Consider the following 25,014-nt stretch of genomic DNA (forward strand, 5'->3'; position numbering starts at 1 on the left):
CCCCAAGCCCTCATGTTGAAGAAGGTCAATGTAGTAATAAAGTTGACTTAAAACTTACCCCTGTGAGGAAGACCCTTAAGAAAAGGCACTCTGTGCCCACTCTCCAAGAAAAACTGAGGAAACGGGAGCAAGGGAGGGCAAGAAGAACACCCCACAAGCCAGAACTGGGAACTAACACTTAGTTGAGCTGCTGCCCCAGCCAGGGAGGAGGCCTTCCCAGTACTTCCCTTCATAAATTCTTTCATCTATTTGGTTATGCATTCAAGCCTTCTTGGAGGATCTATCCAAAACGACCCTTCTCCCTCCCTCTCCATCCCTTCCTCTGCTTTATTCTTAAACCTCTTCACAATATTATATATCCCCTTTTTTTTTTTTCTTAAACCTCTCTCACCTAGATATGAGCTCTTTAAGGACGAGGCCCTGGCTTGTTTTGTTCACTATTATACCCCTAGCACCCCACATAGCACAGAGTAAGAACTCAATAAATATGTCATGGAAGTTGCACTGGATACTCTGGATCTGAAATGAATAAGACATTATTCTTCCCTTCAAAGCATTTGTAGTTTTTAGAGAGACAAATATAAGTGCAACTCACAATATGAGAACTTGTATTCATTACATTAGCAAAAGTGATAGTACTGATTAGCTATTGTTTTATGGTTAATTTTATGCAAGGTGTTGTCTGGGTCCTAGGGTGCACACATATATGACTGAATATTATTCTAAGTATATCTGTGAGAGTGTTTTGTAATGAGATGAACATTTGAATCAGTAGACTGGACTGAGTAAAGTAGATTACCTTCCCTAATAGGGATGGGCTTTATCCAATCAATTGAAGGCCTTAATAGAACAAAAATTCTGATCCTCCAAGCAGAAGACAGAACTCCTCTGAACTTACTGTCTTGAGCTGAAACATCAGTCTTTTTTGACCATCAGAATCAGAGCATCAGCTCTTCTTGGGTCTTGGCTTTGGGGCTAGAACTCTGCATCAGCTCTCCTGAGTCTCCAGCATGCCCACTGAAAGTTTTGGGACTTTGTAGCTTCTATAATTGCATGAGCCAGTTACACTCCCCCCCACACACAATGTTTTATACACAATACAATATATCTTATTAGTTCTGTTTCTTGAACCTTAGATAAAACCCAGGCATTGCACAGATGAAATGCCCTGCTTCTCCAAGAGACAGATGCCAAGTGGGATTGGATGTGTAATGGATTTACTGTGGGAAGAGTCTGTAAAGAATAAAGTGGGAAGGAGCATGACTCACGAGGCAGGTCTGAGACCTGGGAAAGAACAGAGGGAAGGACTGGGTAGAAAGTTTCAGACGGAAGTGCAGTTCTGAGAAAGTTTTGGCTGGCCTGATGGGAGGTCCCTGAACCAAAGATTCCACTTGAGGAATCCCCTTTTGGGCAGGAATGGCCCACTGAACTCTGTAATTGTCTGCAAGTGGTGCTGGGGAAGTATGGCCTGGGAGTGAGCAGTATAGGAGATCCAAGTACAGAGAGCTGTGCCCCAACAGGCTGTCTTGATGGAGAGCAGAGCAGGCTCCTGGGCTTCACAACCTCTGCTTCGGCATGCCCTCCCAAGGTCAGGGGTGACCTTTCACAAATTTTGTTATGTCCCCCTTCCACGTGAGAGGGACAACATGATTTTAAAGCCAGTATGGGGAAGAGTCCCTGGGGGCCTTTTTTTGAGCACATTGGTTGTAGGAGTTACCAGAGCCAATCTCGGAGTCATCTCAACTCATAAGCAGAGGGGCCAGGCTGAGGAGGTATGGTGTGGAAATCTAGGGGGAAACGTGGCATGGAAGCCCCATTATTTGTCAACTCTGCTCAGGCCAGGCACATGGGAACATGAGGCACCTGCTGTGGCAAGTGAAGGGAGGAGAACCTGATCTCTGAAACCAATAATGCGTCAACCGATGGGCCAGCTTTGGTAGCCACACTCTACTTGACAGACCCCACTGGCTGAGGTGTTGAGGATCTGAGCCACGCCATGGATACATTTCAACAGAGCTGGGAGGAATATGGCAGAGATTAGCTCCTTTGTTGGAGCAGAAAACCTCCCATGGGCGGGCAGGAAAAGATCCCAGGCCACCTGTTCTTCTGGCAAACCAAATAGGGCTTAAATGATATAAATCGAGTTTTTTCTTTTATTCCTCCTTTAGATCAAAATTTATTAGCAATTCAGAAGATGTGTGTAGGCCGGGCTTCCCCTGTAAACATTTCCCATCTTTCGTGTATTTCCCTTAATCTGCAAATTAACAGAACCGCCACTTAATGCCTGTAGAAAACAACTCTGTCAATTAACTTTGATGGAGTCACAGTGATGAAACACTAGCTCGTGCTAGACAGGAATTTGGAGACCCTTTATTGTTATATATAGGGAAATTGAAACCCAGAGAAATGACTGATTGATTGCCCAGGGTCACCTGAATGACTGATGCCAGAAATAGCTGGAACCCAGCCAGGGCTTTGGTTCTCAGGCCTGAGCTCTGCCCACCACAGCAGCCTCACTTTCTTCCTGGATGCTTTTTATTTTAAGTCCTTTAAGTTCAAGACATACTTGCTAGTCAAAGATTTTTCATAACCCCTGTAAAACATGATTTTCTCTTTTCTAAGAAACTATGTTTTTCCTCTGGCCAAGACTTATGTGACCTTATATTGGTGAGGTGGTGGCAAGGGAGAGTGCCATGCAATGTCATTACCTTGAAAACTGACGATAGCTAAAACCTAACATAAATCTTGTGAAGGGAGAAAAAGACAGAGAAGCTGAGATCTCCCCCCAGTTCCCATAAAACACCTCAACTTTGGAAGTGTTAGAGCTAGTATTTGTTTACCTATGTGGAAGATCCCAGGAGCTGCTTGTCTGTAGGCTTGGAACCTTCTTTGAGCTGAAAGGAACCTTGACAATTATTTATGAGGAAGCAGATCATCAGAAAGAACCACAGTCACAGGGCAGAGTTTGAACTGGAACCCACATTTCCTACTCAGTCAGATGATTGCTGGTGGCAAAACACTTTGAAGAGCCCAAGGTGAGGGTTTAATGAAAGCTAAGCAAGTGCAAACATGGAAGTCACGTCAAAAGTCAGAGAACATTGCCAAGAAAATCACAGTTGGACCCTTAGAGTATTCCAGCCAGTGTTTGAGGGCTGTAAATGGATTGAGTACATCCCTATGCTGGACCACCAGTCTGCTTTCACCAGTCTGTCTCCACGAGAGCCCCCAAATCTCAGTGGTTTACAGTAACGGAGGTTGTATGTTGGTTATGGTGGGTGAGATGCTGCTCCATGTGACTCCTTCCGTGAGGATCCATGGTGAACGAGAAAACCCAATTTGAGGTGTGTCATTCTTGAAGCAGAGGGAAAAGGGCGCAATAGCCCTGAAAGCCTCAGCTCAGTCATGGCATGTGCCACTGCCACTCAAAAGCCACTAGTCATGGCAAGTCACACAGGCAAGGAAAGGAACATAGCAAGTCAGATGACAACGGCCAGGAGTAGAGCAGTGGACTGAACGTTTGTGTCCCCTCCAAGATTCATCTGATAACATTCTGACCCTCAATGTGAATGTGAGAGGAGGTGGAGCCTTTGGGAGGCGATGAGGTCATGGGTGGAGCCCTCATGAAGTGCGTTAGAGCTCTTCTTAAAGAAACCCCAGAAAGTTCTCACTCTCTCCTTGCCATCTGAAGACACAGTGGAAGTCAGTGGCCTGCAGCCCTGAAGAAGGTCCTCATCAGATCACCCCTGATGACTCCACCACCTCCTCTGACTTCCAGCCTTAGAACTGAGAACAATAAATGTGTGTCATTTAAGCCACCCCATCCATGGCAATTTGTTGTAAGGGCCCTAACTAAATAAGACAGGTGGGGTGTGTGTGTACGTTAAATATTTGAGACAATATTGCCATCTACCCATCTACCAGAATGGGAACCAGCATTTCACATTTATTAGCTCATTGATCTTCAGTAAAAAGCCTATGAGGTAGATAAAAATATCATCAGATGACTAAAGTTTATATGACAAATAAAAGACAGGGCTGACATCTGAGCCCTAGTAGTGTGTCTTAAGACCCACCTACTCCACAGTCCTTGCCTGTTTCAGGATCTCTGCCTTCATCTGAAAACCCTCTGGCAGACAGAGCTTCCCTCTCTCTCACTCCCTCTACCAACTGGGAAAGTCAGCTTAATGCCTAATGCCAAGACTTCAGCCATCTGTTATTTTTACCTGCATTGACAGATTCATTTATTTATTCAAAAAATATATATTGAGCATCTGTGGGTTTTTCAGGACACAAAGCAGCAGGCGTGGGGTGAGTACAGAGACAATCAGAAACAGATGATGGGCCTGCTCTCACAAACCTAGAGAAGATATGGACACCTAGAATGTGTGGAGTGAGATGGTAAGTCACTGACACATGTGAACCCACAGCCGAATTGTTTTGGGAGTTATTCTCATGAGGAAACCCAGCAAAAGATGGGGGAGGAGTGTGAGTTGAGTCATTGAAGGCCAGGTTGGGCATAGGATAGGCAGATGGAGGGAAGGAAAAGAGTGCATGAAGTAGGGCCATAAACACAGAAAGCATAACATAATATACATTATCTTCTAAAATATGACATTTTAAGAATCCTGTTTTGACTTGTTTTCATTCTTTAAAAAAATACACAACCAGCTTCAAAAAATAAAATTAGATGTTATGTCTTTCAGTTTCCTTGGAAACATACTTTATTTATTCATTCAGCACATATTTAATGAGTACTTACTACAAGCAGGTCATTATTCTAGGTGCAGGGATGCTCAGATTTCTGCCCTCATGGAGTCTGTATTCTATTGAGGACACAAACAGAGGCCTGGAAGCTGAAGAGCCTGTTTATGGAGGAAGCAGACCTTGACTGTCAGGCTGACTAGCACCATTTTTCTTTTGAGAGAGTGGGGAGTCCTTGAAGTTATTTTTGGGGGACATGCCGAGAACTAGGTTTGGGGGTTAATCAGGAGACATTGTGGGGAGCTGGTAATCTAGAAATAGACTTGAGTGGAAGAGGAGTCATCCAGAAAGCAGTTCATGTTGATGTCTAGCAGATGGAAAAGCAACTCTGACCTAGGTTGGCCAGAGTGACTGTAAAGGCTGGGCAAAACATAAAAGGTTCCCATGGCAGGAATTCCTGCTTGTGTGATTGGGAGACCAAGGAGAGGAGAAAACCAAAGCTTCTGTGCTTTTCAGGCTTATCTCTGGTCAGAGAAGGATAGAGTAGTTCAGAAGTTTAGCCTAGAGTGGGCTTTGGCATCAGATGACCCTAGTTTTAAAGTATGATCTAATATTTAACATCTGTGAAACTTTGGGCTGGTTGTTTAACCCCTTTGAGCTTCAGTGACTTCATCTGTGAAAGTAAAAAATAATAGCTAACTGCAGGAAAAAGGAGGTAGGTCAAAAATATTGTGCACAAAAGAGAGGTGAGGCTGTCAGCAGCATTTTGCTGTAAAGATTATGGTTAGATGGAAGATGAACTGGCTGGGGCATGCATTTGAAGTAACTGCAGGACATGCAAAGAGTGCAGTTGAGTCACAAAGATGAGGACCTTAAACCAGGCACATTCCTGTAATTCCAGCAACTCTGGAGGCTGACGCAGGAGGATTCCATGTCCAAGGGCAGCCTGGGCAACTTAGACTGTGTCTCAAGCTATCTAATAAAAAGGGCTGAGGTTGTAGCTCCATGGTAGAGTGCCCGTGGGTTCAATCCAAACAAAGTCAAACAAAAACAAAGATGAGGGCCTTATCAATGAATAATAACGGTATCTTCCTGCAAGAAATCCAAAGAGAGATACTGTATGAACAACTGGAAAGATGGGAGCCTTAGATCATTCCTACATCCACTCTTAGTAGTAATATGCAAGCATTTATTTTGTGAGCATTCACTATACTAAGCATTTGGCAAACTTCGGCTCAGTTCTCACAACAAGCCTATGAGGGAGATGTCATTGTCACTACTATTTAATAAATGAAGAGACTAAGATTGAGTTAATTAAACTGCCCAGCCCATAGCTAGTGAGGGATAGAACTCAAATTCAGGTCTCCTTGACTCCAAAGCCCCTAATCTTAAAACATTCAAGATTTGGAATGGTAAACCCAGAAGTGGCACTTAATTTGGTTGAAGATCTGCCCATCCATCCTTATACACATCCCACCCTGATTGGCTGGCCCTGCAAAGAACACCCTGCCCAGCTGAGGAGCCTTTGTGGACTGGGGCAGAAATTGCTGCCATTCAGTTACTGATCTGTCAACCTAATCACGGCCATGGGTGGCTCCTTGGGCTCTGGGAAGGTAGTCAATGTCCTTCCAGGTTCACTATGCCCTGCCTCTGGTAATTCTGAATAAGTCCCCTGGGGGCCGGAAGTCAATTGGAGTGAGACACATCAACCTAGGGGTTGAGACCTCTGTCAATGTGTGCTGCCACCTCTTACCACCTGTAGGATTTGGGAACTGTCCCATATCCTTTTGTAGCTTCTTTCCCTTTGTTATTCACAAATCAGAAATAATGACCCCAGGCTCAGATCAAACAACAGGGAAATACAAGTAGTCTGCAGAAGGAATCACTATGCAACTAGTAGTTGCTGCCAGTGATGTGGCCCTGGACTAACTCCCCAAGATGTGAAGGGAATCATGTGCCACAGAGTCTTGCCTGGTCCTTTGATTAGACTACCTTGAACTTCTGTAAAACCCACTTTAATTCTTCTTTTGTTTCTCATGTGCAGTCATGTTGAGTCATATTTCACTCAAGAAAAGTGTCCCACTCCCAGGAAAAGCTTCGACCCTTCTATGTGGATATTAATTTTGGCATTACCTGTGTGGATGACAGTTTCTAATCCCAAACAAGCCCTCCTCAGAATAGAATGGAGGCAGCCTTCTGACTCACTTGAGGGTTTAATATCATGTGTGTTAATAGCTTTGCCATTTCTCAGCGAACAGATTCTAGCAGTGAACAGACTCTGCTGTGGTGTTCTTTCCTAATAATTTTCTGTACGTGGATCTGACAAATTGGCTTTCAAAAATCCTTGGCACAAATATGGCACTTGCCAGCTCGTATGTGGGAAGAATTTGATATTAGCAGAAGAAAGCTTGATGCAAATTGTTCCGTGTGTAAGTTAGAGGAGCTTGACTTTGCTTCTTATTCTAAGTCAATCCCTTTAAAATATTAACTCATCCCACTGAGCAGCGACCTGCCTTTTTATTAGCATTCACTTCTCACTTCCACTGGCTCACAAGCAGGCATTTTCTTGTTTTTCTTTTCTTTTCTTTTAATGTAGGATCTGGCCTGTCTAGGAGACACCAAAATGCCAGGGCAGTCGAGCGAATAATCGGCATTTACTATGGGCTCTACTACGTTTTCCAGCCAGAAGGACAGAGAGGTTGAATGAGTGGGGGTCCCTGTGCGTGTGGCTTTGTGTAGCAGGCCTGCCAAGCATTGCTATTCCAGCCCTTAAACCTGTGCCAGACTGTTAATGTCTTAATGCTTATTCAAGTGTCAGGGAGTGCTGGCAGATGTCAGAGAGAATGGGAGGCTGTCAATAGAGAAATTACTTACATTCACGGGGTGATTGCTGCAGTCTGTCAGGTAGCGTTTGAGAGGATGTCAAGCTGAAAAGGAGGAAACAGAGAAGAAAAGAGGGTGGCAGCAAACGGCATTGGGGGAGGGGCCTTTGAAAAATAAAATGTTTAGATATTTTATTTTTATTTCTAGAGCTAAACTTCAAATACAGCAGTCATAGGTCAAGAAATAAACAAGGAGGTGTTTCCCATTTCTAGAGACCTTAAATATAAGAACAGGCAAATAATTCACGTTCTTTCCAGAGAAAGCAGCAGGAGTCAGTTCCCTGGTCATCTGGAAAAACACACACACACACACACACACACACACACACACACACACACACACACACGGTTTTCCATATGGTATAGATTTTATTCAACAACTACTTCTTTCCTACCTCCTATGTGCTATGTGTGTTACAAAACACAGGGAATAAATGTACACAGAAAATAGATTACAAAACACATTCTTTAAATTCTAGGAAGTAAAAGTCATGCCCTTTGCTGTAAGGATTTAAGAGTTTGAAGGAGAATGTCACCATGTAACTTCACCAGCTTCTGCCTCTCTACCTGCATGGTGGGGACACTTAAGCTTCTGGAGAAAGGGACTAGGAGGGGATTTTGCATTTAAATTCTTTCTTAGTTCCAGATTTGCCACAGTGATTCTGCTTCTTACCTTCTATACCTGTAAGGCTCTCTTCCTGTCTCTCCTTTTCATGGGTCTCTATGCTCTCCGCCTGGGTCTCCAGCATGTGTGTGTGTGTGTGTGTGTGTGTGTGTGTGTGTGTGTGTAAGAGGACAGGGTGTAAATACTATTGTCATTTATCAGTGGTCAACTGCAGTGGTCCAATTACCAGGACCCATGGAACCTATCTTTACAAAATTTACCTTTTTAATGAAAGGTCATACCTCTCAGAATCAGCCTGAAAATGGGAGACTCCTCCAGAGTCTCCTGGTGATGAGAAAAACACCATTATATTTATAGAGAACATGGCGATCCCATTCGGGGGAACAGGAGCTTCTTAGGTTTGTCTACGCTTAATGTCCCACATCTCCTATTGTAATATATCTCCCCCTTTCATATTTTAAAATTTCTCCCAGAAGGAGTAAAGTTGGGGGGAGTTAGGCATATTTGTTAGTTTTAGACTAGTCAAGGAAAAGCAAATGTCTTATTGATAGAAACTCCAGGGATAATGCAAGAATCAGAGACAGGGCAGTTTTTAACAGAATTCCTGAGTCAACTAAACTCCTGAAAGATGTTGCTGTAATGACCTGTTGCTATGGGAACAAAACTGGCTGGATTGCCTGGGAGTGGAACCTGAGGTTCAGGCATTGCCTCGACCAAGTGACGGCTCTGGGCAGTTTCCCAGGGCCCCACTCTCCAAGACCCCTCCTATCCCGCACATTTTCTCTCTCTTCCCCCATGAAGGGGTATGGAGTATGGATTCTGGATAGGAGTGTGCTCATGCCACCTACCTGATGGCCTGGTTGTGTACTCAGGTCTCCCAGGGCTCAGACCTCAATCAGTTTAACACCAGACATGGATGAGGCTCCAGAGCTTTTGAACCCTCTGAACCTTTGAAGTGATCCTCCCAAGGGGAAATAAGCACATTTCTGCCAGGAAAAAAGCACAGAAGGGCTTTACCCATCCCAGAGGGATTCTTCCAGAGACACCTCACATTTCAGGGAAGAGTACAATTCTATGAAAACTTAACTCACCAGGCTTTCCTCCTTTTTCTCCCTAAGTGAAGCAGAGATCTATCGTGTTAAAACTCTCTGTGATTCCCTTGTTAGCGGTAGCTGTAGATTCCCCACATCTACCCACACTGTCTTCAGCACCTAAGTACAGTCAACTTGACCCTTTCTGCTGCATGCTGCAATACTAAGCTCTAGGTAAAAGACAGAATATAAGTCAATCAATTTAGGACTTATGCTGAGAGAAATATTTAACACAGAGAAACATGCTATCAGTAGACAATCACATAATGACAAAATCTTGAACATGTCACCAAAAACATTAACAAAGAATTAAATTTCCCATATGCATCTGTTTTCCAACTTGTTAACTGCTGCTCCTTTTACTGAAAAGTCATATTTAAAAAAAAATTTGGTTGTAGATGGACACAATCCTTTATTTATTTTTATATGGTGCTGAGACTTGAACCCAGTGCCTCACACATGTGAGGCAAGCGCTCCACCACTGAGCTACGACCCAGCACCTGAAAAGCTGTATTTTTAAAAGATTAAAATCCACTGGGGATGGGCTAGCTTTTTAAAAGGTAAAACCCACAGTGTTTTCAAAATATTTTCTTTTCTTCTTCTTTCCCTGTTGTTATTATTGCTATTATTCAAAATCCACACATTTCTTTTATGCTGTAATCTACCTGGATACTGGCCAAAAAGCAGAAAAATAATAACAAAGTCAATAGGAATCATTTATTAAATATTTGTTTAATGCTGAGGTAACCTCTTTGCATTTATTATCTCACTAAGACACAATCCATTACCCCTATTTTACAGGATGGATTGAGATTTAGAAATGTTGAACAATTTCAAGACTTTAGTAATCCCAATCCAAAGCTCAACCCCTCAGGAATTTCTGCCTTCAATCAGGACATATACACATCTTTAAATGTTCTTAAAGCCTTATATTTCATCTTGTATTTCTCCTTCAAAGTTCTTAGGAAAGTTTGTAATTTCACATTTATTTGTGTGAAATATTTATATTTATTTGTGCTCCCAAACCCTTAAATACCAGGATAATGGAAATCATGTCTATTTTTTGTCATTTTTAAAGCTATTGCATAGTAAGATTATAATGTATAATGGGTGAATGAGTAATGGAATTATTTAATTAATGCATAAATGAACTCCTGTCTAATTCTAGAATTTGAGAGTTTAGGTAGCAAAATCACTTTTTTAATTAAGTCCTAGGTAAGGAGATATTCCAAGTGTCATACAATATGCAACATACAATACTGTTACCCGAACCGTCAGAGTCTGAATCCTAGCTTGACCACTCCTTAGCTGTTTGATCTTGAACATGTTATTTAAAATCTCTGTGCTTCAGTTTCTTCATTTGAAGAATGGAGTTAATAGTAGAACTTACCTCAAACAGGAGAATTAAATGAAGGTGCAGTCTCTCAGAACAGTACATGGTATTTAGAAAGTTTCATGTATGTGTTAGATATTGTTATTCAGGAACTTTCTCAGCATAGAGAAACAAAGTATACCAGGTTGATTTCATTAAAAGATGGTTATGTGATAGTATTTACTCCTTAGCTGAAAGTTCCTGTTCTTGTTCTTCTGATAAGAGCATCTTGCAGGTGTTAAAGAGGCAGCTTTAGATTTTCTCATTCTCAAACAACAACAACAAAAACACCCAAAATAAATTCATCTTGAGATTTGTACTAATCTTTCACCCTACAAATTCAGAAGAAAATATTTAGCAAAGATAAATTTTTAAAAAAATTTTGAACATGTATTATAAATATTCACTAAAAAATCTCCAGTGTACTCCCATGGGGCTACATCCTTGGTAATCTTTATTGGTAATTGTGGAATGAGGCAAAACCATCAGGAGCCTGACCGGTCACACAGACCCTGGGTTTATCAAGACCCTGGCATCTATTAACTGTCTCATACCTTATTTCCTCAACTAGAAAATAAAGACATTAATTAGACTGCAGTGATGGTTAGATGAGATAAAAGCTCTAAAGATCCCAGTAGATGAAAAACGCATAGTAAAAGTTTTCTAGAACCTCCACCCCTGCAATATTTCTTGCTATAACCATCTCAAACAGAATGTGACCAATATACTACTATGCTCTGGGCCTTCTCTGATCACTTCCTCGGTGTTTCTCCAGCCTTGCTAGGACCAGGGTCCTCACCAGGCCCTTCTTCATTACCACATATTCCATGAGCTCTCAAGTCTCAGGTAATAGAAGTAAAATAGAAAATTGAGAGATTTAATCAAAATATCTGGATAGGAATTTGCCTTTACTTCTGCTTCTGACTGGCTTATGGATGTTCAGTAATTTATTTAACCTCTCTAGGTTTCCTTCTGTTCATCTGTAAAAATGAGACTATTCTCTGTGATGCCATAGTCTGGAATTACTATTTTCCTTCTTTTGTCCTGTTATATCTATGTCACAATGGCAGTGACACTAGAAATGCTTTCAATGTACAATCTCCAAAATCTTTATATTTATTGTATCATTTGGTCATAGTATCAAAATTATGAGATGTTCCTGGAAGGCACTGACATTCCATTTCCATATAAGGAATTTCAACACTCCAAATTCCAGACAAGGGGAGAATGCATGACTTAGCAAGGTTATAGAGACCCTAGAACACAAAAATATTTCACTGTGGTCTGTCAGACTTTTATGTTGCTCTTGTATGCATCACCCTGGGCAAAGTGCAAGTGACTTAGTAACAATTCCATTCTTTTTTGTTACAGACTACATATGTAAAAACAAATGATAACCCCAAGTTGTAGATGCTAACAGGCAAATAAGTACATCATTATGACTTTTCATCTTATTGATTTGTCTTTAAAAAAAGAACCCCTTTTTTTCCTTAGATGGACTGTCCCCATCATTGTGTGAGACACCCATCCCCTACACACACACACACACACACACACACACACACACTTACACACACACACACACACACTTACGCATACACACATATACAGCTCTTCTGGGTTAGGAGCTCCATGAGAGAAATAGATTAATTTTACTTTAATGCCATAACACCGATGTTGGATAAGTATTAGCATTGGGATGGACGTTTTTCAAAAGTGGTCTGTTTAGGCCTTAAATCATGCATATTTAAATGTAATATAAAGCTTTGAAATTTTGTAGAATAACAAAAATCAAGATTGGAAATTATCAAGAAATTGTCTTTAGAGTCTTTTTCCAGAGTCCAGGTTTTAGGATTGCGTATATGAGAAGAATACAGAATTTCAGTTTCATTTTTAGTGAAACTGGAAAGTAAAAGAATTTATTCTGAAACTCCACAAAAAGAATGAAAGTTATGAAAACACATGGAATACTTTCTTTTGAAATAAAGTATATTCCGTAGATTTCTGATAAGACACTTTAAAAATATTTAAATTTTGCATCTGTTACATATTCACGTATTTTAAACAGGATAAAGTATGAAAAGGTGTCTTGTGAAAAAATTTCTTCCTGTCTCTTGTTCCTACTGCGTTCCTCCCCCAAATAGCTAACCACTTACCAGTTCCTTGTTTATCTGTCAAGTTTTTCATATAAAAATAATACAGCACAAAAATGTGTTCCTTCTTGTTTCTACATAATGTTATATGCCTAGTTTCCTTATTATATTCTACTTTACCTGAAAAGTGTTCTGAGTTTGTGAATGTATCAAAACTTCGCTTATAATGGATATTTAGTTTCTTCTAATCTTTTGCCATGAGGGAATGAATATTTTTGCTCATGTCTTATTTCACATGATGAATACAGTGCTATCGGATAATTTTCCTAGGCTAGTATTGCTTGATCAAAAGGCATCACTTTTGTACTCTTTTACAATACAGTAGATTTTCACCAATCTCATGAATTAAAGAAAAAAATCTCAATATAGTTTTAATTTATAATTTTACTACTATGAGTGGGAGCAAGCATTTTTAGTGAAACTGGAAAGTAAAAGAATTTATTCTGAAACTCCACAAAAAGAATGAAAGTTATGAAAACACATGGAATACTGTTTTCATCTGTTCAAAAGTTGTTTCAGATACAAACTGTATGCTTTTATGATTTGTTATTTGCTGTTGGGTTGTTGGTGATTTTTGCTTGGTAGCAGTGTAATGAACAAGTGTACTGTTCCTGTTACTAAATTTGCTTTGGTAGAGGCTTCCTTTTTAAGGCAATGTGCCATTCTTTTCTCCTTTTTATTTGAAGCTACTATTGGGTTGTGGTGGCAAACAGTAATGAACCATACACTCCACTCTTCTTTTAACATTTGGCCCTAGTTAGAAGCATAACTTAACCCAAATTTCTTCTCTCTCTATAGCACTCCTCCTTATGGTTGAAATTTGCTCAATATGTTTGAAAGAAACAACAATTTATAACTGAGACAAACTCCCAGGTTTTCTTCCTCCTTAAGTAATTTTGGAATCATCTCATCAGCCCTTATAATAAGAACTGAAGGAACTAATAGTAAGGAAAAAGAGAGTTGTCTACAACCAAATTGATATAGCACTTAGCTAAATCGTTGTTTGTTCTTGTCTCCTAATAAGTTTGAAAATAATTTTTTCAATCAATATATGGTTTTCAGATATTTGGAAATGAGTAGCCCTTTCTGATTTCTTTAAATATGCTATAAAATTAACCTATGGGCTTTAGAGTACATCATTTAGTAAATCTAGAATATGAAAGGAGAATGAGATTATCTATATACTGAACATTAATTAATTAAGCATGTATTATGGAGCAGTAATCATGAGTCAGAATTCTGCCAAACACTGACTATATGTAGTAGTAAATAAAAAAGTCATACCTTCTCAGAACTTTTAGTCTAAACTAGACACGCTTTACCCAAGTTATACATGAGAATCACCTGGGAAGTTTTACAAAAAAATACCAATGCCTTTACATAAGCCAAGAATCTATAGGGATGTAACTCAGGAATACAAATTTTTTAAAACTCCCCAAGAGCTTCGAAGTGAAGCCAGAGTTGAAAACCACTGGTCTAACCATACCTGGGATAACTAGGAAACCTCAAAATATTTTGAAGAGGAAGTGGTCATGGAAATTTTGATAGGATCTAATGTGAGGTATGTAACATTAACATTGAAGCTTTCTTGACACAATATTTAACTTAAAAGCAACAAAATCTTAAGACCTGGATTCTAATTTAGAGATGATGTAGCAGATAGAAGAACAAGTTAAATGACACTGAAAGGGAAAATGTCAGACGAAGTCAGAAAGTGGAACTGTCTCCAAGACAATGACCAAGCTTCTTCAAGAGGGGCAATGTCAAGAAAAACAGAAAAGAAATGGGGTTGGAGTGAGGGTTAATACAGATTAAAAGAGAATAAAAACACCAACCAAATAGAGCATATGAATCTTGATTGCATCCTGGTTCAAAATATCCTTGGGGACAATTTTTGGAGACATTTAGAAAGCTTAAACATGTAGTAGGAATTAGATGGTATCAGGATACATTGTTGATTTTTCTTAAGGGATGATGATATTATCTGTGTACAAAAAGGTCCTTATTTTCAGGAGATGCACAATAAAATGTTTTTAAGGGTGCCTACAATTTTCAAATGGTTCCTCAACAACACAAAATGAAGTCACACATATAGACAAGAAAATATAATCACACTTTTTAAAGGAGTTTGGAAGAAGCTGAGGTATGTAGTATGAAAAACCTGCTGAATAGAGATGACAATTATATTTAAATAACTATCATTTATTGAGTGAGTTCTGTATTCCAAATATTGTACTGATAACTTTATATGCAGATTTAATTTCATTTTTAGAACAAGTATTACTTCGATCTTATAAATGAGAAAACGGAAGCTTAGAATGATTAGAATGATTAAGCAATTTGTTCTCACCCCGAGCCAGGATTTGAACGAAGTCCTTCCCATTTCCACTGTGGGTGATCTTGATCATTATGTAGCTGTGCACTTCCCCAACCGTAACATAACCATTCGTGAGGTAATGTAAAGCACACACATTTTGTTTTCTTTTCCTCAATTACAGAACTTACAATGTTAGTCTATCTAATTGTGTGTCTGTTCTATACACTCTGTGCCTGAGACACAAAAAACTTAGTCTTTGGAGTCAAACCCAGCTGGCCCATATCTTGGTTCTACCATTTATTAGATGTTTGTCCTTAAGCAATGTTTTAAAACGTTTCTCAACTTCAGTTTCTCTTCTATGAGAATGGCAATTATATCTATAATATGCAATTGCTATGCAGATTAAATTGATATGTAAGGAAAGAACACAATCTCTGGCATATGATACATGATCAATAAATATTAGTTATCCCCCTTTTTCCTTAAATTTAATTCAAATGACCACAAATGACTCCTGCCTACACAAGAAAGAACAAACAATCCTCATGTTAAAAGTAATTGCCTGTAATCCCAGTGGTTCAGGAGGCTGAGACAGGAGGATCACAAGTTCAAAGCCAACTTAGGCAATGGTGAGGTGTCTCTAAATAAAGTACAAATTAGGGCTGGGAATGTGACTTGGTGGTCAACTGCTCCTGAGTTCAATTCTCAGTACTCCCCCCCACCACAAAAAAAAAAAGGTAATTTCCAACGCTGAACCTTTCAATCGCATCCAGCAATTATCAACTTGGTATTGAAACCATGGTTTTGAATCCCTAAAACCTGTAACAGAACTCAACTTGCATTCAAAATTACATGTTTGTTAGTGTTAACTCATTAGTCTCAAGGCCATTATGATACATTTGTGAAGGCTGTGCCAAGTACTTAAAAATTCTCTCTAGAACTAAAAATTAAGATATTGTTAATTATTTTCTAAAAGTTAGGACAGAAGAGTTATTATTTATTTGGAGACTGTGAAAGTTTATTCCAGATAAGAGGAAAAGTATGAGGAAAGTCGTTGGAATAGATAAACTTAGGCTGTTTCTTCCCCCCTAAGTATAAGTAATCCACTCAATTGAATTACTGCATGTGTAAAAGTGTATGTAAGAGATAAATTTGTAAAGTTTGGTTGAGACTCTTGATTGCTTAAATATTGTCTGTTCTTGAGTAAATGAGCAATGTCACATGTCAGAGATAGTCTAACCTTGCAGATTATACCTGTACCTCTGTGTGGTGTTATGTTTATATAAGTGCATGTTGATAGCTATGATCTTAGAATGCAATGGGGCCATAAAAGTCAAGGAAAGGTAAGGAGAATTCAGGGGATAAAAAATATGCAGATATAGCCATGGACTGAATATAGGCAACAGACTTGGTGAAGAGGTCATGCAGGCTCTGTGGTTTCATGCAGAGTTGTCAGGAGAAAGGTACCATGATCAGAAGTGAGAGAGTCATAGAAGGTGCTGGTTTGGAGGAGGTGAGAAATTTCCTAATGGAAATAGTAAAATTGTTAGACCTCACCTCTGTGCCTTGCTAACACTAGTGACACCAGAACCCATCTTTGAAAGTATGTCATCATAATGCTGAAGGCTGAAAACCAGGAGGTATAGCTCATCTCAGCTTGGGTAGCAGAGCACCTGACATTATATGAGCTCTTACATGGCAAAGGAAATGACTTAAAAGTCTCTCCTTGAGCCAGTAGGCAGACTGGCCACTTATGTGTGGATGTCTCATGGCCCATGCAATCTATAATTTCATCTGGGATAGGGTGGTTGAAAGGAATGGAATAACCTAGGGAAAGTGAATTTTGGGGAGATAGTTCAAAAAGAAGTAATATTTTCACTTTTTTATTCAATAGGTATTGAACCACTATTACATACCAAGTATTGTGGGCATTAGGGTTAGAGACAAGGCCTTTGCTAGCATGTAGTTTTTATTCAATTTTTCTATTAGGATATCTATTCTAATTCTAATAGTAGGTATATAAATAGCAAAATAAGATAATTTTAGAGAGGGTTAATATTCTAAGGTTTTCTTGAATTGCCTTTTCATTCTTAAAAATGAATTAGAGTGGACCCTTTCTGTCAATATGCATTGCTGACTCCTTATACTTCAGGTCTTACTCTAAGAGAAGCCATCCTGTACACCCTCTAAGCAGGTCCCCACGGAAGTCATCATCTGTAACTGCTGGTGGATATTTATTTCTTTTCATAATGTGTCTTGGCTCCTGTATGGTAGCTCATGACAATAAGAACCTTGTCTGTTTTGTTCTCACTGGATTATCAATACCTTTTCCAGGGCCTGGCCCAAAGATGATTCTTGGTAAATATCTGGAACTCAGGTGATTAAACATCTCAGTTTACCTGGAACTGAAGATTTCCCCCAGACAGATGGTGTTCAATCCTTTTTATAAAACCAAGGCTGGTCCTGGTTAAATCAGGACAGGTGGTTACTCTCTATGGCATGCATATGTACTAGATATGAAATTAATTCCAGAAATAGACCTCCCTCTATTAAAGTTGAATCTCAAGACTGGGTTAAACAGACTCAAAGTAGAGGTGTTACTATGCCATTGTCTAGTTAGTTGTTGTCATGGGATTTAGTATAGACCTGAGCCTTAGGGAAAAGTGAAAACAGACCCCCAGGGAATCTTTCCAGCATCACAAAGATCAGTATAATAATGTGGGCATAGAGCTACAGGGAAAAGCTATGTCCACACTCCCTACCGTCAGTGGGTTGGGGTAGGTCTATTATCTCTAGGTCTCCTCAAGCCTCTTGGTTGTACAGGTATCTAGATGGAACTAGACTGAAGACTAACAATTTAAAAGTCTTAATGTAAATTAGCATTTGTCAATTAAAAAGTACTTTTAATATTATGTAGTATCACCCTCTCAATTTACCACCATCGTGAACACTAAGATTCTGAAATGTCTTCTCTAGTGGCCAAGCCAGTTCTATAGGATCACCTTTATTTTGTTCCTATACTGACCAGAGTGAAATACTGCCAAAGGCTCTTGTCCCCTGGGTGAGATAAAGTTGTCCTGTTTTGATATCTTCGCATTCCGTGCACTCTGGAACAAGTTCTACTGGACTTTTTTGCATACACCTTATTTCAATAGGCTGGTTGTTTCTTCCTAAAGGAGTTGCTGTTTAACAGGTTTAAACATTCCCTCTTCCTTGACATGTGAGTTAATTACTCCCAGATTTGAAGTGAAATGTGGTTTGCAGATTTTAAAAAAAGAAATGGAGGGCAGGAGAAAAAGGGAGGGAGGAAAGAAACTAAAAAATTCCTGTATAAGTTTTATAGACTAATCACCTTGATTGTTGGGTAAACTGTTCCTCAACTTTCTGTCACTGTAATAAGCGTTAAAGGGTTTGCTGTGACAGCAAATATGTTTTTGTCTCATCAATGGGAAGACAGAACAAAACTCAGGTTCATTTTCATTTTGTTGTGTATTCTGAATCAAAAGGCATCAATGTGTCTGCTATTAGCTTTAATGCAAAAGCAGGGAGAGGACCGATTTAAATTTCCATCTATTCAGAGATGTTTTCAAAACAGTAAGTCCTAGATCAACTATTTTGAGGAAAAATATAGCTTGTTAGTGTTTTGGAAGTTAGAAAATTTGGGCTCATGACTGCCTTTTGTAACAGCTGGTGTTTGACTTCGTAACTTAGGAAATCAGGATATTTAAAAAAGAATTTGTTATGTGTTCTTTAAAAAACAACAAATTGAACCAGGCACAATGGCACATGGCTGTAATTCCAGCCACTCAGGAGGCTGAGGCAGGAGGATCACAAGTTCCAGACCAGCCTGAGCAACTTAGTGAAACCCTGTCTCAAAATTAAAATTAAAAATGGTTAGGGCTGAAGCTCAATGGTAGAGTACTCATGGGTTCAACTCCCAGTACCATAGAAGAAACAAGATTTAAAAACAAGACAACAAACAGAACTTAAGCCAAATGTTTTATTCATCTGTGGAACTTTGTCCATACTGAGCCATTTTATTTTGCCCTTGTCTCTGAATTTTCTTCTGTGAGAGGTGTTAAACTCATATCTCTGTAGAGAAGGCCTTGGTCTTTCTTAGATTTATTTCCTTATGCACTTAAGAGATAATCTCTTAAATCATCTGGCAAGATCTGGGTCAGAAAAATTTGTTTTCTTTTCTTGTAACATTTCCCAAACTTCACCTTTCTAAGCAAGAGCTGTGTCCTTCCAGCCCATCTCCTCATCCCAGATCTATTTCTCCAATCACACAACAGACCTAATGTAAATGGACCAGTTCACTAATAGGGAGATATATCCAGATTCAACCTCCCTTTTCTTCTAGCTTTTGACCACTCTTCAGACACAGCTAACTGGAGACAATTATGTGGATAATTGTAGTTTCTAAAATTATCACTGGTTAATTCTAGGCCCTGGAAACATTAATCATGTGCTACTGGTGTTAGTGTGAGAGATTTGACTTTAAAGTAGGTTTTAGTCAAGAATCAAAGCTCATTTATGTTAACTTCGAGAGTCACAGTGCACATCACTGCCTGCGAGAGGACATACGCAATCACATCAAAAAGCAAGAGGGGGCTGATGTGATAAGCTATGAGAGGTGTAACATTCCTTAACACATTTATATCACATATTACAATTTTGTACAGTGGGACCCAGTAAAGTTATCTGAAACACTGATGAATAGTTACACTTCATAAATGTGATTAATCAGTCAATAAAGAAAGGTAAAACGATAACTTTGTTTTACCTTAAAATGTATGTATTTTGCCTTAAAATGTAAGTTTTGAACATGGAAGTTTAAGGTTATATAGTACAGCTATGTGATAAATATCCAGTCTTGATTACAAAATTCTTTGTCTGAGAATCTTATGAAATTTAAAAAACACAAGCTCCTGTGTACCCACAACCCACATACTTTAATCATATCTTTGTCTTTTTTTATGAAAGAAATAAAATGTTACAGATAAAGGTGAAGTCACCTTTGTTTCCGAATCCCAATTCCACCTCTGCCCCTTCCACAGACAATTCTCTAGTAATAATTCTCTAGTACTAATTCTCTAGTAATATACAGTTAAATTATAGTATGTTCCATTTTCCTGTAGAAATATATATTTAATAATTGTGCTTTTCCATAACAATATTGGAACACACTTTACAGAAAAGTTGGGTTTTCTACTGAAATAATGATTATTCATGTGCCAAAATAAATGTTTGGACATTTTACAAGTTAAAACTTCACAGAATCATCCAGAACTCACAGCAATGCTTTAGCAAAATTGTCTAATATTTTAAAAAGATGACATAGTCATGTGAAAATTAGTTATCTTGTTAGGCAAGCACTCTACCATTGAACCATTATTCCTGGGCTTATTTCTGAACTCTTGGACTGCTGTAACTTTGCTATTATCTTGTTAGCTGGGGGCACAAGGATAGGAAAGGTTTTTAAAAATGATCATTAATATTTCTTCCAGCTCCCAAATTTTATTATTATTCATTTTCTTCCTTCTTCCTTCTCACTCAATATTTTAGGACACAGATTACTAATTAGTCAAAACTGAGGAAATCTGCTAGAAAAATAATCAGGTTTAACAAATTAAAGGCTCTAAGAATCTCTACCATAAATCTTTTTCTTAATTCATTATAAGAACAACTCATCCAAAAGAAAACAGGAAAAAAAAAAAAAACTGCTTAGAGAGAGAAGTTACAAGTAGAGAAATATATTTATATTTATTATTCACTATAAAAATTTTATAGGATGAAGAATCTAAATAAACTCATGTTAAACATAGTTGCATTTCTACTCGAAACAGTGATACATCTTATCAGGATGATTCATTTTTAAGATTGTTGAATGTTTCTTGGTCAGTTCAGAAAAGTTACTGTGCATTATATAGTCAATGAAGAAGATGACTATCCAATGGCCTAGTGATCAGTCAAGTTATATTAGTTCTCAATTATCAATATATCTCCTGAACATATTGGAAAAAATTGCTCTGTAAGAGTAGATATGAATGGGCAAATGAGTGAAATAATAGTGCTTATTAAAGAAAAACTAGTAAAAGTGCATTTCAACATTTCTTGTCTATAAATAAGGCGATAGTAACTTTTTTGAATCTTCTTAGGGAACTTGAAAGTCTACTCTATCTGTGGTGGAATTTCCCATAGAGTTGTTAAATTCTTTTGTGCAACTTTAGTGTATGGGAGATAAAAATTGACAATGATAAAGCATCAACATAGATGTGTGGGAAAAACTTCCTAAAGTTACCTTTTCTATTAAATTTCCTTCCATTTCAGACTATCTTCTTAGCAAGTTTAAATTAATGGCTATCTATAATATTTTTAGTGATCCCAGGAAAGGAAAAATACATTCCTTCTGTAATGATCACTGTAAGAACTGAATGACCCTCATAGACCCAGTGGTATTCCTAAGTTAATAGATGTGAAAGAACATTGTGAACTAACAGATGTTGGGGACTATTATTGAGACGACCATTCCAAGGTCGACCCAATCACTTGTCTCATCACAAAATCCCTTTTGAATAGCAGGTTCATAGCTATCAAAGGATTGATGGCACTGGACAGGGACTTGGAATCCTAAATATCTAGATCTTCATGTCCTGCCTTGGTCAACCTTTTCATTATGTTCCAGGGATGAGTATGTACAGAGGTCAATGACAAACATATACACACTGTATTACTGTCTTGGTCCAACATGGTGCCTTGTAAGCCAATTCGGCCCACAGACAGACTTCTTTTTACCCAGGCCAGAAGCAGGAAGAGGGCAAGAAACCAAAGCATGGCCACGCAGCCTCCTTCCCATTTTGTGCTCTAGGCCTTCAGATGATGAGGAAAGGGAAGTCACGGAGAAGCATACTAAGTAGCAAGGGGAAAACAAGGGAATTTTTTCTGAGGTCTGAAGCTGAGCTGGTCTAACTGCCCTGTCAAAGATGTTAGCATAGTAACTCCTCTTTCCACTGTGGCCACAGGGGAAGAGAGTCTAAAGAGAGAGGACCCCAAGAAATGAGTCCTGTGGCTATTCAGCATCTTGTCTTGGCTTAGCCATACCATGCAGTATTTCCTCCTTTGTGAAGTGGGGAGGCTAGAACCGGGAGAGTCAGACTTTCTTCCTCTTTCTTTAAATCTGTTTTCTGTAAAATAGCAATTATTTTTCTTTGTTTAACATGAAATGGTTTGTTATATGTTCAGTATTCTAGGTATCAAAGATATTTTCTTTTCTTTTCTTTTCTTTTCTTTCTTTTTTTTTAATTTCTTACCTGTCAAAAAAAAAGTATTGGGTTTCAGAGAAACTGTGGCTATTTTTGAAGATCCTATAAGACAACAAGTTAAAAAGTCATATTAACATGGATTGCTTAGGAACTATTAAATGGTTTCCTCAAAATTGCATCTGATCATTCTTCATGCTTTTGCTTTCTGAAATCCTCATACTTGTTTGTCAACATATAAGAGAAGCAGTGTATATTATATTTATCTAAAGTGGGTTGGCCTTCCTTGGCTTTCAAAGCAAGAAAACCTAGACAATGGTCCAGATTGACTGTTGATATGTAATCTGACCAATGCTTTTTTCTTCTTCAATTTACAAAGTGGGGCTAAGGTTTCATCTCCTTGAACTGTTTATATTCATGTTCCAGAGTAAAAATAAGAAAATAAATGAGAGAGAAAGTGTGAGGGTATTTTGAGAATCTACTTGGCCATTTCTTAAGGTACTTTAAGATCGAGGGGCGAGGGAGGGAGAGAGAGAGAATGAGAGAGAGAGAGAGAGAGAGAGAGAGAGAGAGAGAGGGAGAGAGAGATCAATGCTAAAAAGGGTCACTGTTCCACTTGGGACATCTTGAATGTTTTCCTTACATACCTTTTCCTATCTGTTGTTCTGGTGCCTCATTCCTCTTTAACATGAAGAGTTTTAAATATCTGAAGATAGTTATATTTTATGAAAGTTTTATTCAAGATTCAAGTGTCTTAAGGAAATTGTAAATCATAAATAATGGTATTAAATTTGTGTCTGTGGAAAAAAAATGTGTGAGACAAATAACTTTACAAGAAAACAACTGACTTCTAGTTTAGGTTAAATACACATATCTTCTAGTTTTAAACATTATTTCCATAAATCTTACCATTGTAAGATGTCCCAAGTGGAACAGTAACCCTTTTTAGCATTGATATCTCTCTCCTCTCTCTCTCTCCCTCTCCCCCCCCCCCCCCATCTTAAAGTACCTTAGGAAATGGCCAAGTAGATTCTCAAAATACCCTCACGCTTTCTCTCTCATTTATTTTCTTATTTTTACTCTGGAACATGAATATAAACAGTTCAAGGAGATGAAACCTTAGCCCCACTTTGTAAATTGAAGAAGAAAAAAGCCTTGGTCAGATTACATATCAACAGTCAATCTGGACCATTGTAAGTAATTAATTCAGTTTTATGAAATCAGAAGACAGGAGCAGTAGAATCAGAGATGGGTGGGTTTAATCATAGTTTCTCCAGCTAATTGGCATTGGCAAGTTATTTACCTTCCTGAGCTTCATTTCTTTTTCTCATAAATGCAAATAATAGTACCCATGTCTCAGGGTTTTGGTGAAGACTAAAAATAATAGAAGGAAGTAAAAATTGTAACAGATATGGTGCAACATTTAACAGTGAGTAAAAGGAGTGAATGATACGAACATCTGTCAACAGGGACAGTTGTTCAAAACTGTAAGTTGGATGGAAAACAGCAGGAGAGGATTGCACAATAACATTTAGGTAAATACCCTTGTGGTATTCACACAAAACAATACTACCATTGTTCAAAAAAGGTGGTTGGGAAAACACACTACATACCATGTGGTGAAAACTAGGATTTTAGACGGGAAATTAAAGGGACTAAAATAAATGAAAGTTGGACTTGGATCAGTCACGATACTTGCCCTAATTTTATTCACCTGAAGTACAAGAGGATTGGGAAAGAAAAATAATCCTTAACATAGTGCCTCAGATATAGTAGGAACTCAATATAGGTGGCTATTTTTAAATACTAGGATGGAGTACTACTCATCAGGGCTTTACTTGTATCAACATGGCCATTATTGAACTTATCCTTATTTATAAGGATAGGAGTTGAACCAGTGGAGTCAAAAGACCAGAAAGAAACTAGGAGAAGTAGAGAATGGAAAAAATTATTTTTCATGATAGAAAATAATTAAGATGTAGTAGTAACATGGATTATTGAGGGGTTTACATTCATGCATTTATTCATTCATTCTTTATCCAATCAATATATATTTCTTGAATGCCTATCTGTGAGTTACTGTTCTTAACACAGGAAATACAACAGGTAAATAACAAGTCCTGATCTTTTTCTTTTTTCTTCAGTACTAGGGATTGAACATCGTAGTTCTCTACCACTGAACTACTTCCCCAGGACTTTTTTTTCTTTTCTTTTTCTTTTTTCTTTTCTTTTTTTTTTTGGTACTGGGGGTTGAACTCAGGGCCACTCTACCACTGAGTCACATCCACAGCCCTATCCTATTATATATTTTATTTAGAGACAGGGTCTCACTGAGTTGCTTAGTGCCTCACTTTTGCTGAAGCTGCTTTTGAACTCACAATCCTTCTGCCTCAGTCTCCCAAGCCGCTGGGATTACAGGAGTGCCCAATCCTTTTTGATTTTTATTTTGAGACAGAATCTCCCTAAATTGCCCAGACAGGCCTCAAACTTACAATCATCCTACCTCAGACTCCCAAGTAGCTGGGATTGCAGGTGTGCACCACCACACCCTACTCAACAAACCCTACTCTTATGAGGTTTCTATGCAAGTGAAGGGAGAGAAGCAATAATA

General features: G+C 38.5%; 1 protein-coding gene across 1 annotated transcript in view; it reads left to right on the forward strand.

Annotated features, from left to right (window-relative positions):
• The window catches only part of LOC306669382 (uncharacterized protein), a 513,918-nt gene extending 509,449 nt beyond the window's left edge, over positions 1 to 4,469 (forward strand). Inside the window, exon 5 of the mRNA XM_079153357.1 lies at positions 4,287 to 4,469. Within this exon, the coding sequence (XP_079009483.1) occupies positions 4,287 to 4,361 (75 nt within the window). The 3' untranslated portion in view covers positions 4,362 to 4,469. The remainder of the gene's footprint in view (positions 1 to 4,286) is intronic.
• The last annotated feature ends 20,545 nt before the right edge of the window (positions 4,470 to 25,014 follow it).

The sequence above is a fragment of the Sciurus vulgaris genome (assembly GCF_902686455.1).
Source record: "Sciurus vulgaris genome assembly, chromosome: 9".
Taxonomy (NCBI): Eukaryota; Metazoa; Chordata; class Mammalia; order Rodentia; family Sciuridae; genus Sciurus; species Sciurus vulgaris.